At 45.2% G+C, this 17,452-nt stretch overlaps 1 protein-coding gene across 2 annotated transcripts in view; it reads left to right on the forward strand.

Moving 5' to 3' along the window:
* Positions 1-17,206, forward strand: part of DUSP10 (dual specificity phosphatase 10) — a 133,048-nt gene extending 115,842 nt beyond the window's left edge. For both annotated transcript variants that reach the window (XM_007672379.4, XM_001512740.5), the window contains 2 exons: positions 14,546-14,920; positions 15,998-17,206. In XM_007672379.4, the coding sequence (XP_007670569.1) occupies positions 14,546-14,920; positions 15,998-16,263 (641 nt within the window). In that variant the 3' untranslated portion in view covers positions 16,264-17,206. The remainder of the gene's footprint in view (positions 1-14,545; positions 14,921-15,997) is intronic.
* Positions 17,207-17,452: the final 246 nt, after the last annotated feature.

Here is a 17,452-nt window from a genome sequence, read left to right on the forward strand (position 1 = left end):
ACCAATAACTTGGGCATTAGAAAACAAGTTGACATCTTCATAGAATCACATAGGGGAGGGGAATTGGAACTCTCCTGGTGCTGAAGGTCAGAACTTGCTGGAAGAGAACAGAGGAAATCCTATGGGAGTGGGCTGAACTAGATCACACTTGCCACTTTTAATATCAATGGCCACTTCTTATTATGAATAATGGGTAAGCTACTCACAGAACTGGGCTTCCTTTCTTTTCAAGGCTTGGGAGTGCCTAAAAACACCTCATTCTTTTCCCAAATTTTCAAGCCAGTTGGAGCTGAGCCCTATTAAAGAGCAACAGTACCGGGAAAGGGAAAATAAAATTAGACTTTTTGAAAATTAACTTTTTGTTAAAATTTCAGGGCCAGAGAGTATAAAATCATTTTGATTTGTAGCTCTGAATTATTTTCTAAGCAAACAAGTCTTATGGTTAGGGAATATTGGGAAATCTCACACTCACCCCACCACTGTTTTAGTTGTAAGGCCTTCTAATAATTGTCTGTCTTCATAGAGCGTTTGCTAAACCCCATTTCCTGCTGTGCCCAATGATTTAACCAGTCTTTCCCACTGTGACTCAGGAGTGTGAACTGTTCTAAATCTCAACGAGAAATCTTTGGGAAGATCTTGGAGAAGCAGCTTGGCTAAGGGCGGGAACACAGGACTTTGAAACAGAAGACCTGGGTTTGAATCCCAACTCTACCACTTGCCTGCTGTTTGACAGAGCTGAGCTGCATTAGATCCAGACACTGCAGCCACAGGGAAGATCCATAATTTTCAGCAGACCTTCCCGGGGGCCAGGCCCATTCATATTATAACTGCATATTCCCAAGCACCTAGCACAGTGTTGGTGCTCCAAAATGGAGGATGGCACCAGGGTCTGGATCATCAAAATTAAGTGAGCTGTATTTGTTCATTTGTATTTATTGTACACCTACTGTTATGTAGAAGAAGTCGGATGCTGGTGAAACTAGAATAAAAGACAGTCCCTGCCTTTGATTTGGTTTCCAGTCTAAAGGGGAATTATAATCCTTTTTTTTTTTTCCCCAAAACAGATCCAAACCCCAGCCTGAGGAACAAGCTTACACCACACATGTTACAAAGAATGCTAGGCTATGCATCAGCATGATCATTTTGAGAACTCTGGATCCCCCAGCAGCCCTGAATAGATGCTTAGATGGAAATATGTTATATGTCAAGGGTGGCCAGAGAGGGACAGGACAGGAATAGAGAGGTACCCTGATCCCTTACCTCCTTAGTGTGTGTGTACAGGAAGCATTGTGTTTTACAATCTCACCTGCCCTGTATTGGCCTCACAAAATCTCAGGGATCAGAAAATTCAGAGTGGAGCTCTCTCCTACAATCAGAGTGGCTTAGGGGCAAAGAGAACAGGCCTGGGAGTCAGAGGACCTGGTTTCCAATCCCTCTTGCCACTTGCTTGCAGTGGGACCTCGGGCAATTCACATAACATCCCTGGGCTTGGTTGCCTTTTTTGTAAAATGAGGATTAAATCCCAGGTCTCGCTCCCTCTTAGATGCTGACTCCCATGTGGGACAGGAAAGGTGTCTGACCTGATTATATTTATCCCAGTGCATGATACATAGTGCTGAACAATACAGTTATTTATATTATCAATCAATAGTATTGAGCACTTACTGTATGCACAGCACTTTACTAAACACTTGGGATTGTACAATAAGTAGGCATAGATGATCCCTGCCTACATGAAACTTAGAGACTAGAGGGGAAGACCAACATTAAAAGAAATTACTGATAGCTATGTACATAAGTTCTGTGGGGCTGAAGGAGGGGAGAATATTAAAATGCTTAAGGGGAACAGATCCAAGTGCATAAGTGACATACAAGGGAAATAAGGGCTTAGTCTAGGAAGGCCTCTAGGAGCAGATGGGATGTTAATAAGGCTTTAAAAAGGGGGAGATAACTAAGAATACTTCCCAAAATGGTGGGGTTTCATGGGTTAAAGGAGCTACCAGAATTGAGGGTGTTAGCCAGGTTTGTGGAGGAGATCGCCCTATACCAGAGGCCTTGGGCTATCACCCTGGCTGCCCTTGGGTAACTCCATCCCTGAAGCTGGTGAAACATTTTTAACTTTCCCCACACTGACACATTAAATGCTGGGTATTGCTAAATATGTACCACTTCTGGATTTAAGCAGTGGTTCACAAACATGTAAAATTATCAGAGGGGAAAGAATCAAACAATGTTTGATATAGGAAGTGGCCTTGAGTAACAGACCCCACCAGGTCAATCCACCAGCCTCTCCATTCTGTGATAGATGGGCAACTAGGGTCTGGTTTAGGGGGAAACACTGACTGAGTGTGGCCTTCAGAGTCCTTTTCCTCAGAGGTAGATTTGTTTCAGTCTAATTTAGGTTGCTTTGATGGTGCTGCTGTCACAGGCCCTGATTAATTCAGTATTTGGTTTTAAATACAAATGGGAGAAGCAAGTAGGCGGCTCACTGGCCTATATTGTCTTCCAGGGATCCCTGGGCCACTCCTTCACCTGAGAGCCTCAGATATGTGTCCTCAGCTGGACACTCCAACCCAGTCTAAGGAGAAAATGTACTCTCCCAAGTGCTTAGTATGGTGCTCTGCACACAGTGAGTGCTCAATAAATACAATTGAATAAAGGAATGAGGAGAAGCAGTGATGTGCCTCTCTCCTAGTTGAAAGCTAAGGACAAGGAAGGTCACCTCATGAGACTGTACTCAGTCTTTGCTGTACAACGGGGAAGATGAATAATAATAGAAAACTTGATCCTGATTACCTAAATTAAATAAGTATGTTGACAGGCTAATTATGTGTGAGAAAATTAGTTTTCTACTGTATAGGGCATCTCGGGCCATCTTAGAAAAGAAAAATATTCTCCAAAGTTAAGATGCCAAAGGGTCTCTCTGTTCCAAAAACTGCTTACTACTGTCGTCTTTCTGAGTATTTATAAAGATGCCTCAAGGCACTGAGGTGCTATGCTGAGCAGGAGTGCTTACAAAGAGGAATAGAGAACCCTGCCTCCTGCCACCCAGAAAAAAAAATGCAAAAAAAAAAAACTTTCCCTCCCCAGCAATGTTCCCCAAACATTGTAGTTTCACAGCAAAGAAAACTCATACGTAACGAACTATGTTCATCAGAGCAACAAAGACAAAGAGTGACTTCTTATTTATGAAGAAAAAGAAAACCGCTATCCTCTTCATCCAGGTCCCTTGCTTTGGCCTTTCTCTGCTCTCTGTTGACTGGTTATGTAAGGGCCGTTTTCTGTACTGTGGCATACTGAAACAGAGGATAAGTGAGAGAGAAACCTGGATGGTAAACTTAAGAGTTCTGAAGCTTGTATAAGAAGCATTCATAGAAAACACTCTTTGAACTGCCCTTGCCTTGGGCTGGGAAGAGAGCCCGGGTAATGTCTTCATTACTTAGAGAAGCAACACAGCCAACGGCAAGTAAGGGTGAAAACTTCAGCCCCTCCTCTCACATCCGCTGCAGTGGAATGGCCGTGATGGCTGCAACAGGTTATGTCGTCGTCTGGTCTGGCTGCTGCTCCTTCTCCATGGAGTCTCCCTCCCACCAAAAGGCTAACAAGAAGTGGTTCAGAAGGGGCGGGAAACAGGAATAGAACCAACCAATCAATCAATTGTATTTACTGAGCGCTAACTGTATGCAGAACATTGTACTGAGCACTTGGGAGAGTACAATACAGCAGAGTTGGTAGACGTGTTCCCCGCCTACAGTCTAGAGCGGGAGACAGACATTAAAATAAACCAAGGTCTTCACCCGGTAGGCTAGTAGCTCCTCGAGGGCAGGGCTTAGGCCTTCTAACTTTATTGTATTCTCCAGAACACTTACAACAGTCTCTGCAGTGAGCACTCTAATATTACTGCATGAGAACTAGCCACCATAAGCCGGGGGCTCTTCTGGGGTGGCCCAGTTTCCCCTGAACTCTGAGTCCAATCTGATCATCTTGTGTCTGCCCCAGTGCTTAGCACGTAGCAGGGGTTTAAACAGTATCATCGTTATGACTATGAAGCATGGGGAAGTGAGGGCTTAATCAGGGAAGGCCTCTTGGAGTAGATGCAATTTTAGGAGACTTTTCCTCCACTTACCCTTCCGTCTGCATCAATTATGCACCTGACTGTGTACCCCTTAAGCAATATGATATTCACACCAGCCCTGCAGCACTTATATATGTAGATTATTTCTCCTATTTGTAATTTATTTTAATATCTATCTCCCCCCAGAGACTGTAAGTTCCTTCTTGGCAGAGATCCTGTCTACCAACTCTTATTGTACTTTTCCAAGTGCTTAGTACAGGGCTCAGTACTAAGTGCTCAGAAAATACTCCCCCTCTAGACTCTATGCTCCTTGTGGTCAGGAAACCTATCTATGAGCTCTGGCATATTGTTCTTGCCCTAGTGCTTAGTACAGTGCTCTGTGCAAAACAAGTGTTCAATGAATATGATGAATCAGATATCTGCCGATTTGTACATTCCAAGCGCTTAGTACAATGCTCTGCACATAGTAAGCGCTCAATAAGTACTATTGAATGAATGAATATCTGAGCAACTTATCCTTCTGCAGCTGCTGTGCCCGCTGAATACAGCTGAGCATTCTTGGGCAGCAGGAGGCTCTCTGGTGGAAGCTGGCAGGTTCCTGGGTAGGGATGTCTGGATGCCCAAGGAACTGCCAGCCTCAGGAGCCAGTCACCTTCCCAGCCCAGGTCTGGCCAGTGGATTGCAGAGAGGAGAAATGATCAGTCAATCAGTGGTATTTATTGAGTATTTAGTGGGTGTAGAGCATGTATTAAGTGTTTGGGAGGGCTAAGAGCGCGTGTTTATCCCACAACAGAGCTTAAGAGCCGAGCAAATGGTCCCTCAGTCCAGTTCATCTGTTATAATCTATCGACAAGCCACCTTCAGGTGGCCATTTGGTGTCTTGGACACCTGTTCTACCTTGCCAACAGGGGTGCGGTGACCAAAGACCTGGTACTTCCAAACCCTGACCTGGTTCGTACCAGTCTCTCTAGACAGACTGTGGCCATGTATCTATTCCGTGACTCTGCTGCGAGTCAGGTACGCCGGTAAATCAGTGTGCACCACTGTGACCCCCACCCTTATAGACATAGTCCCGTTAAAAATAACTATTCTATTCTGGAAGCAGCTCTCTGCTTATTATCAGGCTGAACTCTGGCAAAACACAAAGGCTGGTCTGTTGTTTAATAGGAATAGATAAATGGTTGCCTTGTCCACAAGCAATAGAGTAGCAGAAGACCATGGTGAGGTGTCAACTGTGAGAACACTTCATACTGAATTTTGAGGGGACAGAGGAGTGTGCTTTGTGACTTATCGACAGTAAGATTGGTGGCACCGAAGCAGTAGCAACGGGGGCATAATTCTCTCTTCCACATGCTTTTCTTTTGGAATTGAGGTTATCCAAGTTATCCAACTGACTTTCTGGGTGGGTTTGGGGGAGTCAGTTCAGTGTACGACTCGGTGATGTGGCAGAAGTTGTGCCTGCAGCCTCCTGATGGTATGTTAGGCACCTACTTTGTGCCAGACACTGTAGTAAGTACTAGGATGGATATAAGCCAATCAGGTTGGACACAGCCCATGTTCCACATGGAGCTCCCTGTCTTAATCCCCATTTTACAGATGAGGTAACTGAGGTAGAAAGCAGTTAAGTGACTTGCCCAAGGTGACACAGCAAAGTGGCAGAGTCAGGATTAGAGGTCCTTCTGACTCCCAGGCCCATGCTGAAGAAAAACGTATGATTTAAGTAGAACCTTCTGAACTTTGACACCCAGAAGTGATTCTCCCCTCCCCACTCCATCCCAACTTGAGCTCACTGCGTTGTTGACATTTGACCTCCAAGGGAGTGTTACAGGATAATTAAAACAGTCATAATAATAGAACAAGGGGCTTGCCAGTGAAAGCACATGGCTTGTGGGTTTATCACTAACGTAGCTGGTGAAGCTGTTGGAAAAACCCACAAACTGCCTTAGGGGTGGAGAGGAGAGGATGTTGAACGATTTCTCAAGTTCCGTTAGTTCTGCCACTCCAGAAGCCGTCTAGCAACAATGAAAGAACCAAACCAACTCCGTCATGCTGAAGTCTTGTCCTTCTGCTCTTCCCTGTTTTTGAACACAGTGAATGTTTCTGGCTGACCTTTTGCAAATGCAATTTCTACTGGGAATATTTCACAGTAGAAATATGTGCTCCCCTGGGCGGGGGGGGGGGGGGGCAGGGTGGGAGTTTACTCTTGACATTTCCAGTGATTTATTTAATTGGGCTTAAACTAACATTAAGTCCCGTTGGGAAACATACTTCTGCTGTGAAGTTGTGATGCGTTTAATTTAGGGTTCTAAGATGAATGAATGTCCATCCTCCTAGGAATTGAAGTTGTTTAGCACCACTCTTCCTGTTCCCTCCTTTTGTCCAGAGCCATGCTTAATGAGGAACTCTGCTGCTTTTGGGGTTGTTTAGTTAGTAACAGTGAGCACTTGGCTGCTTCTGCACTGAAAAGCTAAGAAGGTTGCATTCTGGGTGGGGAGGGAAAACTGTAAAATGGGGAACTTTGGAACCCATCAATCTATAATACTAAATCCACGCAGAGTGCAGTAAGGGGTGCTGGGAATGGAGAATGAGAGAGAAAGAGAGGGACTCAGGCCCAGCCCCCATCCCACAGGGAAATCGCTATCTAGATGGAGAGAGAAAGTGAATGTGAGAGACACACCTCGAGAAGCAGGCTAAGATAGGCGAATCAGAAACAACAGGAACAGCGGATTACCGATTGGCAGAGAAGGCCCTTGACCTTCTGGCTGTGATGTAGAGCTTTCGTCTGCTTCGCTGTGGCTTTGCGAGAGGCTGCCGCTGCCATCTGGGGGACTCTGGAGACCCAGTGGTGTAGAGCCCCTGATCTGTGTGGGCACTGGCTTGTGAATTGAGCTTTGGGAAGGGGAAGATGCAGTTGCTCTCTGCTTTCACTCCAGAATCTGACCCAGCCCATCTGGAAGTTGAGTTCCAATCGGGAGGCTCCCTCCCCCTTAAACTGCGACAGACTGTTTGCATTACTTATATTGTCACACAGTAGGCCTTAACAAATATCACTATTATCATCCTATCATTAGGACCCAGACACGGCTGGACCTCAGGACTGTGTAACCCGGCCTGGTCATCCAATTTGCCCAGTGGGGCTTGGGTGTCCCCTCCAGCGGGCAGGGAGGCTTGGGAGGGATGGTGCGAGAACAGCTGCTGTTGCCATGCCTTGTTCTTCCAGGCCCTCGGAGACCTTAATGCAGAGGGTTGGGGAGATAACCACAATGCTACTCTACCTCCAACTCCATCTGATGTGTATTTTCCCCCCTCCCCACTGCTGTAAATGGATCCATGAACCCTAGAGCCTGTGGGTGCCCTGTCCAGGGCAGCAGATGTCACTGAGGCGGGATATGAGGATGTGGGTAAAGCTGAGGGTGTTATAGAGGTGAACTGCAGGAAATGGAGCTGGGGTCCACTGTTCTTTGTTTGGGTAGGGAGTGTGGCATATTGGAACTGACACACTTCCGCCTGAACGTGATTAAGCGGGGGTGGAGGTGTATGTGCCTACACCCGTCTGAGGCTGTTGCGTGGCTTGCTTGTGTCCAGGCCACGTGGCATCCGCCAGCCCTCTGGCTTGCATGTCCAGAGCACCCTGGGTTGGTTCTGGAGCATTTAGGTGCCCAGGAGGGGCAGGGCTGGGTTAGAAAGTGCCTGGCATCTCCTTTCCAATTTGAGCGACTTGAAACTTCAGTTTGGGGCTGTTCCCAGTGATTCACAGAACTCGAGTGAGAAGGGAACAGCTCTGGCTTCCTGCTTCCTCTCTATCCTTCTGCCCCATTCCCCCTACCCACTCCATATCAAGAATAGACTGAAACTCTCAAGAGGATCTCAGACCCTGGAATGGGTCTCTGTCCCTGGTCTCTAGTCTGGGGTTGAGAGGGTGTGTATATGTGCACACTGAAAGAGAAGACTTAATTCTGGGGCATTTCAGGGGAACCAAAGGCATTTGGGGCAGATATCTGCTTGACCTGGCAAAAACTGTGACCTGGAATATATAATAAGAGGCAGTCCTGAGCCTGGCATATTGGTGGGGACGGGGGATCGTGCCGGGCTCCTAAACCAGTCAGCGACTAGCACATTCAGAGTGAGGAGTTTATCTCCCCCCACACCCTCCCCGTTGGTATTTTACAGTTTGGAATTCTAACCTCTTTCTCATCCTTTTCTTATGGAATTTATTGAGGACTTATTGTGTGCAGGGCACTATATTAAGCACTTGGGAGAGTACAATTCTACAGAGTTAATAGACACATTCCCTGCCTACAACAAGCTGGCAGTTTAGAGGGGAAATAGACATTGATCTAAATAAATAATTTATCGTATATAATTTATAGATATGTACGTAAGTGCTGTGGGTTTGAGGGTGGGAGGGCGAATATCAAATGCCCTAAGATCACTGATTCAAGTTCATAGATGACGCAGAAGGGAGAGGGAGCCGGGGAAAGACGGCTTAATCAGGGAAGGCCTCTTGGAGGAGATGTGACCTTAATAATGCTTTGAAGGTGGGGAGAGTGATGGTCTGATGTATATGGAGGGGGAGGGAGCTCCAGGCTAGCCGGAAAAGGGTCTCAGGTGAGATAGACGAGAGTGGGGCACAGTGAGTAAGCTGGTGCCAGAGGAGTCTTCCCTCCTGTACAGTTTGGAGTTCCTTCTGCAAATGTGAGCATCCATATCTTTTCTGGTTCAATTCTCCCTCAGGCTCCTTCCTCCTCTGACCCCCAAACCTATCAGAAGTTGGGGCTCCCAGTGTACCCCTTGCCCTCTCCTGTATAGCCTGAGGAGGGGATCTGAGGCCTTGAATCATCCTGGCATAAAAGTCATTGGCTCATTAAAATAACACAAAAGCCGTTTAATTGTTGCCGTTGTGGAAAATTACCACGACTGTTAGTGCTTTCCCTTCTAATGTAAATAAATGAGGTAAGAGATTTAAAGGAACAGACCATATTTACACGCAACCAAGTGTCCTCTCAAGCAGCATGCCTGTGTTATTTAAATATTATCATGTTAAACCTCTTATGTCCAAAACATGTTATCCATTAGACTCTTAATTTAGGAAAAACCTAAATTGGCCCAGATCATTGCTCTTGGTGGACGACAGGCAATCTTCTTCTGGGCAAGAGTTTAACCCATAAACTCCCCGGTTCTACTAACTGCATTTAGAGATCATTCACCCCCACTGAAGTTGAGCCCAAGGCTTAGTGATCTACATTAAATATTTGTGCAAATGGAGTTGAAGGCTGAGGTTTCTCTGGCAGAAGCTTGTTTCAAGGAAGATGAGTGAATGAACAATAATAATAATAATTGTGGTTATTTAAGGGTTTACTGTATGCCAAGCATTTGAGTAGGTACAATAGAATCAGATCAGACACAGTGTCTGTCCCAAACGGGGCTCCCAATCTAAGGGGAAGGAAATACAGGTATTTAATCCCCGTTTTACACATGAAAAAACCGAGGCACAGAAAAGTTAAGTGACTTGGCCAAGGTCATGCAGCCAGCAAGCAACAGAGCTGGGATTAGAAACCAGCCTTTGACTCCCAAGCCCATGCTTTTTCCACTAGACCAGCAGCTGCTCAGTTGGGTGCAGAGTTGTCAAGGGCATTTTACAATGATTTTCCTGGTTCCCAGAAAAGCAGGGAAGCAGTGTGGCCTAGTGAAAAGAGCATGGTCCTGGGATTCAGAGGATTTGGGTGTTAATCCCGGCTGCACCTGCCTGCTGTGTGGCCCCTTTGGGCAAGTTACTCAACTTCTCTGTACCTCAGTTTCCTCATTTATAAAGTACAGTGCTTAACACACAGTAAGCACTCAATAAATATGATTGAATAAATGAATGAATGGGAATTCAATACCTGTTCTCCCCCCTACTTACATTGTGAGCTCCATGTGGGACAGGGATTATGTTGGATCTGATTATTTTATTATACCTACCCCAGCGCTTAGTCAAGAGCCTGGCATATAATGTGCAATAATAAGAAATGTGGTATTTGTTAGTATTGTCCTTTAATTTCACAATGAAAGACTGCACCCCTTTGCTTGGTTTGTCTGGCACCTTAGGGCAGCTGCAGTGAGCGTACCCTTCCCTGGGCCATATTTCTGATTCAGCGCTGTGCCACCCAACTCATTGGCCAGTCCTAAACTGCCATTTCTGGGAGGTAGCTTGGCATCATTCCCATTTTACAGCTGAGCAAATGGAGGCTTTGTGATTCACTGGATGGAGGGAGGCAGTAACAGCCCTGGAAACTTGGGAATTTCCCAATCAACTGTCAGAGAAAACTGCTGAGTTCCAAAGGGACAGTTTCTCCAAAATCTGACACACCAAATCTGAAAGGAGTCAATCAATCAATTGTATTGATTGAGTACTTACTGTGTGCAGAGCACAATACTAAGCACTTGGAAGACTAAAATATAGCAGGGTAGGTAGACACGTTCCCTGCCCACAGTGAGTTTATGTGCTATAGTCTTGCTTTTTTGAAACATTGTGGCCAGGGATTGAGTCTACAAACTCCATTGTATTGGGAACAGGGGAGGCAGTGTGGCTTAGTAGAAAGATTACAGGGCCTGGGAGTCAGAAGACCTGGGTTCTAATCCCAGCTCTGCCACTTACCTGCTGATGACCTTGGGCAAATCACTTCACTTCTCTGTGCCTCAGTTACCTCAACTGCACAGTGGGGAATTCAATGCTTGTTCTCCCTCCTACTTAGACTGTGAGTCGCATGTGGGACCTGATTGTCTTGTATCGACCCCAGCACTCAGCACAGTGCTTGGCACATAGTGCTTAACAAATGCCACAATTATTATATTGTATTCCCCAAGCTCTTAATAAAATGCTTCATGCACAGTAAGTGCTCAATATGGGAGAGACTCAGGTCTTAGTTTCCCAAACTTGCCATGCAGAAGAGTGCTGGCAGGTAAAGTCTTTAGTGGCCCTCTGTTCCAGAGAGTTCTCTGTCCACCAGGGCATTAAGGAGCTAAATCTCTTACAGAAACCAAAGTTTTTCACAGAAATCAGGATGGGGCATTTCTTGAGAGCAGCCCTTTAGAAAAAGGTATGTGGCAGTGGTCAAATAGTCCTTATTAGGGGTCGTGCCTTGACACACTCCCTTTTGGAAATTTGAAACTGGAGTGCTGAGCATATTCATTTTAGCTGATTAGAGAGAGACTCTTTGGGTTACAGATGGAAAACACTCGACCCAAGCACCAGGGCTCAGGTTTTGAAAATGTTTGCTGTGAAAACTCCAAAAGGGTTGGGGGAGTTGGTGAAATAACTAATTTTCTTTGCGTCCACCAAAATTTACATATTACCCAGATATTTAGTGTAAATGAAAGTATGAGAGAAAATATCTTGGGATCTAAAGTGTGTGTTTTCTAAAAGTTTACAGGGACTGCCTGAACGGTGGGTCTTTAATACGTTAATGAGATAAAATGACCAAAGTCTGGAGCTCTGTAACCGGGTGTGTTTTAGATAAAGAAAAAAACTTCCCTCATTTCCCAGGATAATGACCTGGGTGGGGAGAAGGTGAAGTAAGCAATAGCCCTGACCGGTCCATCTCTGAGATTCTGTTGTCTTAAATCCCAGCCCCTGGGTCTCCCTCCATGCCCAACTAAAAGGCAGTAAAATAGAAGCTTGTGTGTACCAAACTTTAGTAAAATTGAAGCAACTGAGTCAGCAAGTGAGAAGCAAGGGAATCAGCTTGGTCTAGTGGATAGAACATGGCCCTGAGAGTCAGAAGGACCTGGGTTCTAATCCTGACTCTGCCACTTGTCTGCTGTGTAATCTTGAGCAAATCACTTCCCATCTCTGTGCCTCAGTTCCCTAATCTGTAAAATGGTGATTAAGACTGTGGAACCCCATGTGGGACAGGGATTGGGTCCAACCTGATTATCTTGTATCTACCCTAGTGTTCAGTACAGTGTTGGGCACATAGTAATTAACAAATATCATTTTAAAAAAGTCAGATGGGGCTGGTGATTTAATCTTTAGATGCTTTCCTCTTACCCTCCAATAAATGCTTCACTTTTCAGTAGTGTTTGAATTTAGATTAATTTTTTTTCCTTTCCTTCCGCAGCTTCTCCCACCAAATATTGGGAGGAATTTCTATGGACTGGCCTACAGAAAGTTTGTGTGTGTGTGTGTGTGTATGCAAACATTTTAAGAAAATTATTTAGATCTTTCCATCCGCATCGGTTTTGCACCCTATTCCCCTCCCCACCCACTATTTTTCCCCTGGTAGGCAAATGCAAAGCCCAAGCCACCTGTTAGCATTACATCATTGGCTCCCAAGAACACACTTGCACCAAAGGCCTTAAACAAAGTAGTTCTTCTTGTATTGTTTGCACTCAAAGAGCTGCCAACTGATGTCATTGTGTGTCTTTGTGTAACTGCTATGGCAACCAGGCAGGTGGGGAGTCTCTAGCTGATGTCATCGCTAAAGGAGGTGTAGAAAGAGAATTTTAAGAAGCCTTACGCTGCCTTTGTGTGGGGTTTTTTTTTCTAAGCCACCCTCTTTAAAACAAAGCATTTGCTTTAGTGTCCAAAGAATGATATGAGTGAGAAAGCCTGTCGATTTTGAGCATCTGGACTTCTTCCTCTTTTCCTATCTAGATAGGCTGTGAAGGCTGAGATTCTTCGTGGGAAAACAGGACACAAAACTCCAAAGCATGAGGCAGAACTGTATATAAATGGAGGCAAAACTCAGCAGTACTTTAGTAACTTTAGTAACTTCTAGCTGAAAGCCAAGGGGTGACGGAGTGTGTTAAGGAATGCTTTCAGACTAGCGTGATCCTTTTGGGGAAGAGTGTTGGTAAACTGGCAAAGGGGTGATGTTTCAGGACAGTCCAAATTGGAGGCCTTTCAGGTGTTAACACCTAAAAAGGGCTTGCATTCTTCCAGCTCTTTCCAGGGCCCATACAATTTTAATTAATTTACATTTAATAGCTCAATGTTAAAATGAATTTTATTTTCACATTGTCACCATTTTCTTGACAAAAAATTTTCAGTCTTCTCCTCCCCTCCACTTATTGTTCATCTGAAGCCTTAATGTTGGTTATACGACCGCTGAGCCTAGATTATGTTTTGAAGCTTTTTCTGGTTGCTATCGAGGAGCCATGGAACTGATGAAATTTTGAGCAGATTGCTTTAGGTTCAGAACATGTGGGGCAAATGGGCTTATTTTTCCATGTCAACATGCTGTGTTGTGTTCACACTTTGGGTGTTTCTTGCTGTACTGTTTTGATCTAGTTGCGGCAGGCTGGGTGTGTGTGTCTGTGGGTGTAGATGTTTGTTTTTAGCCGCAAAGAAAATGACAGCAGTGGAATAAGCTTGGAGCAAATGGACTCCCACACCGTTCTTCTCCAATCCCATGATTTCTCCATTCAGCCTCAGCCAGAGGGCATGAAGTCAGTACCTTGTTATGGTTTTTTACCCAGGGGCTCAGAATTCTAGATTTCCACCTGGATGCAGGTTGAAGCAGCAGTGTGGCCAAATGAAAAGAGCACTGGCTTCGAAGTCCGAGTACCTAGGTTCTCATCCCAGCTCTGCCACTTAATTGTTGCATGACCTAGGGCAAGTCACTTCACTTCTCTGTACCTCAGTTCCCTGTTCTGTAAAATGGGAGTTAAAACTGTGAGCCCCATGTGGGAAATGGACTTTGTCCAACCTGATTAGCTAGTTTCTACTCCAGCGCTTAGAACAGTGCCTGACCCATAGTAAGTGCTTAACAAATACCATAAAAAAAGGTAACTGAAGGACAGAGAAGTGAAGTGAGGTGCCCAAGCTCACACAGCAGACAAGGGACAGAGTTGGAATTAGAACCCAGGTCCTTCTGACTCCTGACCCCTAGACAGATATATCTGCTAGACCATGCTGCTTCTCAGAGTTGGCAACTCTGTGGGTGGCTGACCCTTTGATGGAACTGTCAAGGAATTTTGGAAGCACCTGCAGGGAGTGGAAGTGTTGTAGTATTTTTGTACCACACTACCCTTCTATTTGAACATGGGCTGGAAAACACAGCTTGTCAAACAGCCCTAATGTCCCATTTTTGATGAGATGCAGTATGGCCTAGTGGAAAGAGCATGGGTCTGGGAAGCAGGAGACCTGAGTTCTAATTCCCATTCCACCACTTGCCTGCTGTGATCTTCTGTGAGTCACGTATCTTCTCTGGGTCTGTTTCCTCATCTGTAAAATGGAGATAAGATACCTGGTTTTTTTCCAGATTTAGACTGTGTCTGATCTGATTATACTGAATTTAGTACAGTGCTTGGCACTTAGCACTTAAATACCATTATCATCATCACTATTAGTTTATAAGCATAGAATTTAAAAACCAAGAAGTCTAGTTGTCCCCAGTCTTATGATGGGAGTGTTCATATGGTTGGTGGGGAGACATTCCATGTCCACTTCCAGCCTGAGTGTCACTTGTTCATTTTTCCTCCCTGTAGGTGGACTCAGCAGTTTTAAACAGAACCATGAAAACCTCTGTGATAATTCCCTGCAGCTCCAGGAGTGCCCGGAGGGCGGGGGAGGGGCCTCCGCATCAGCCCCCTCTGCACTACCTCAGTCCATCCCCACCACGCCCGACATCGAGAACGCCGAGCTGACCCCCATCCTGCCCTTCTTGTTCCTCGGCAATGAGCACGATGCTCAGGACCTGGAGACCATGCAACGGATGAACGTGGGCTATGTCATCAACGTCACCACCCACCTCCCCCTCTACCACTACGAGAAAGGTGTATTCAGCTACAAGCGGCTCCCGGCCACTGACAGCAACAAGCAGAATCTGCGGCAGTACTTTGAAGAGGCGTTTGAGTTTATCGGTAACTATCTCCCCTGGGCGCTCCCTGCAGCTGAGGTGTTTGGTGTTGGTCCTTTGCGAACGCTGCGGCCCACGTGAGTTTAGTCGCACTGATCAACACCACCACCGAATATTATCCACAGGGTTGGTTGAGGACTGATGAGATTGAATTTATTTTTTTTTAGGACTTCCAAATCCTGGGAGCTAAAGGGAGAGGGGATGGGTAACTTGGAGAAGGGAGGTGAGATAGGTCAGACAGAGGGGAAGTCTTGCTTAGTGGAAAGAGCACGGGTCTGGGAGTCAGAGGACCTGGATTCTAACTAATCCTGGCTCTCCCACTCGTCTGTTCTGTGATCTGGGACAAGTTACTTTACTCAGTTGCCTCATCTGCAGAATGGGGTTTCAATACCTGTTCTCCCTCCTACTTAGACTGTAATTATCTTCCTCAGTGCTTAGTACAGTGTTTGGCACAGAGTAAGCACTTAAATACCACGGTTATTAGTACTAGAGGGACATGGCTTTATGGGGGAAGGGTACAAACCCTTTTGGTCCCCAACCTGTTACCTGGCTTGACCCCTGTTCCTTCAGGGAGTGACTCTCCCACTGAGCCTACTCCGGGTGAAAGGTGAGCAGATTCTAGGACTCCCTCTCCTCTCTTAAGTCCTGCCAAGGGCTTAGTACAGTGCTCCGCACACTAAAGGCACTCAGTAAATTCCACTCAGAAGGTTGACACCAAAGTTTCCACTGCTTTTCAAAACAGTTCATATGAATGCCGCCTCTGTCTGGTGTCAACTTGCACTAAAGGAGTAAGATTGCCTCTTTCTCTAGTGTGGTCCACATTTCTGTTCACGTAAGGCTCATTTCTGGAAAAACCTTCCTCAGTGCTAAATGACGGGTCAGGGAAGGTAAACCAAGCCAAGAATGACTGGCGTAGAGCAATCCACAGTATTTATTCAGTGGTTGGGAGAGGATCATGTCATCAGAAGACACAATCCCTGCTCTCAAGGGCACAGTTCTGTGGCAGGGAAAACCACCTCCTCCCTTTCTGTTTTTTTTTTCTTCCTTCTACTAATTTCCCTTTTTCCTCTTCTCTGCCCAGAGGAAGCTCACCAGTGCGGTAAAGGGCTGCTGATCCATTGCCAGGCCGGAGTGTCTCGCTCAGCCACGATCGTCATCGCCTACTTGATGAAGCACACGCGCATGACTATGACTGATGCCTATAAATTTGTCAAAGGCAAACGACCAATTATCTCTCCCAACCTGAACTTTATGGGGCAGTTGTTGGAGTTCGAGGAAGACCTCAACAATGGCGTGACCCCACGAATCCTCACACCAAAGCTTACCGGAGTGGAGACGCTTGTGTGACCGCGTGTTAGCAGGACAGCATCCAAAGAAGGGATTTCTGCTCTTTGCTTGCTCTGGAAGTGAGAGTCGAGAATCTTTTCTTTTGAAGGGGGTAAACTTTGAATTTAAACAAACTTGTTTAAAACCATATTTTTTTAAGCAAGTGCAAGAAGAATTTCACTTATTTTGATGCCATTGAGATTCCCTTCCCTCCAGGCTGATAAAAAGGGAGGTGGAGAAGTCATTTTTAAAAGCGGCAGTTAAAAAAAAACGACTTTCCTTTCTTCTTTTCAGCTACTTGTAGAGTATATGACTAAGTAGTCTGTGCAGGTTCATAGACTGAAGAAACTACACTTCAAAAAGAAAAACAAAAGCCAAAAGAAAGCAGAAGAGACACTGAAACATACTGGCCTTGATTCTGTAAAGGTTTTTTTTTTTTTCTAAGGAAAACAAAAAACCCAACAGAAAGAGCCAATAGCTATCACTGTTCAGAGAGAAGAGATCAGAGCAGCTTAAACTGGGAGGGTAGAACCCTTCTCTCACTCTTCAAGGAGACTAAAGATAATGTTTATTTAGTGTGTTTTCAGGTTCTAGGGTCTATTTTTCTATTTGGGTTTAAGAGGTTTTTAACCATGAGGAACTTGACCATTATGCCTTTCCTGGCTTCTTGTGCAATAATAAGGTGTTTGAGTGTGCAGAATGAGTTAGAGCTGGCTGCCTAATATAAAAATATTGCAAAACTAGCCAGTTTGGATTTAGAAAGGAGTAAGACACAAGCAATTATGTTTTTGGTTTCATTTGATTTGATTCTGGTTACAGTGCCATAAACCTTGTTAAATATGTATATCAGAATGTACAAAAAAAAGAAATTTATTTAAAAATATTTTTCACACAATATCCGTGTGTTTCTGTTGTCTGTGTAAAAAAAAATTCTTTTGGACTATAAAAATGAAAATTCTTTTGGCATGTGTGTCCTTTTTTCCTCCCACAACTGACTTCACTGACTTCTTGCTATCCATTGTTTAGGTGATAGAATGATGTCCCCACCATTTTTCAAAGGATTATTTTTAGGGAAGGCTCATCTTTCCCTACTCCTGATTGAAGGTGAGAGTGAGGGGTGGGGGGTGTTCATTCTCTCCCTCTACCCCATAGGCTCGCTCTATCTGCTTTTGGAGGTGTCCATCCAATCCCTGTTGGGCACTGGAAAGCA

The sequence above is a fragment of the Ornithorhynchus anatinus genome, chromosome 19, assembly GCF_004115215.2.
Source record: "Ornithorhynchus anatinus isolate Pmale09 chromosome 19, mOrnAna1.pri.v4, whole genome shotgun sequence".
NCBI lineage: Eukaryota > Metazoa > Chordata > Mammalia > Monotremata > Ornithorhynchidae > Ornithorhynchus > Ornithorhynchus anatinus.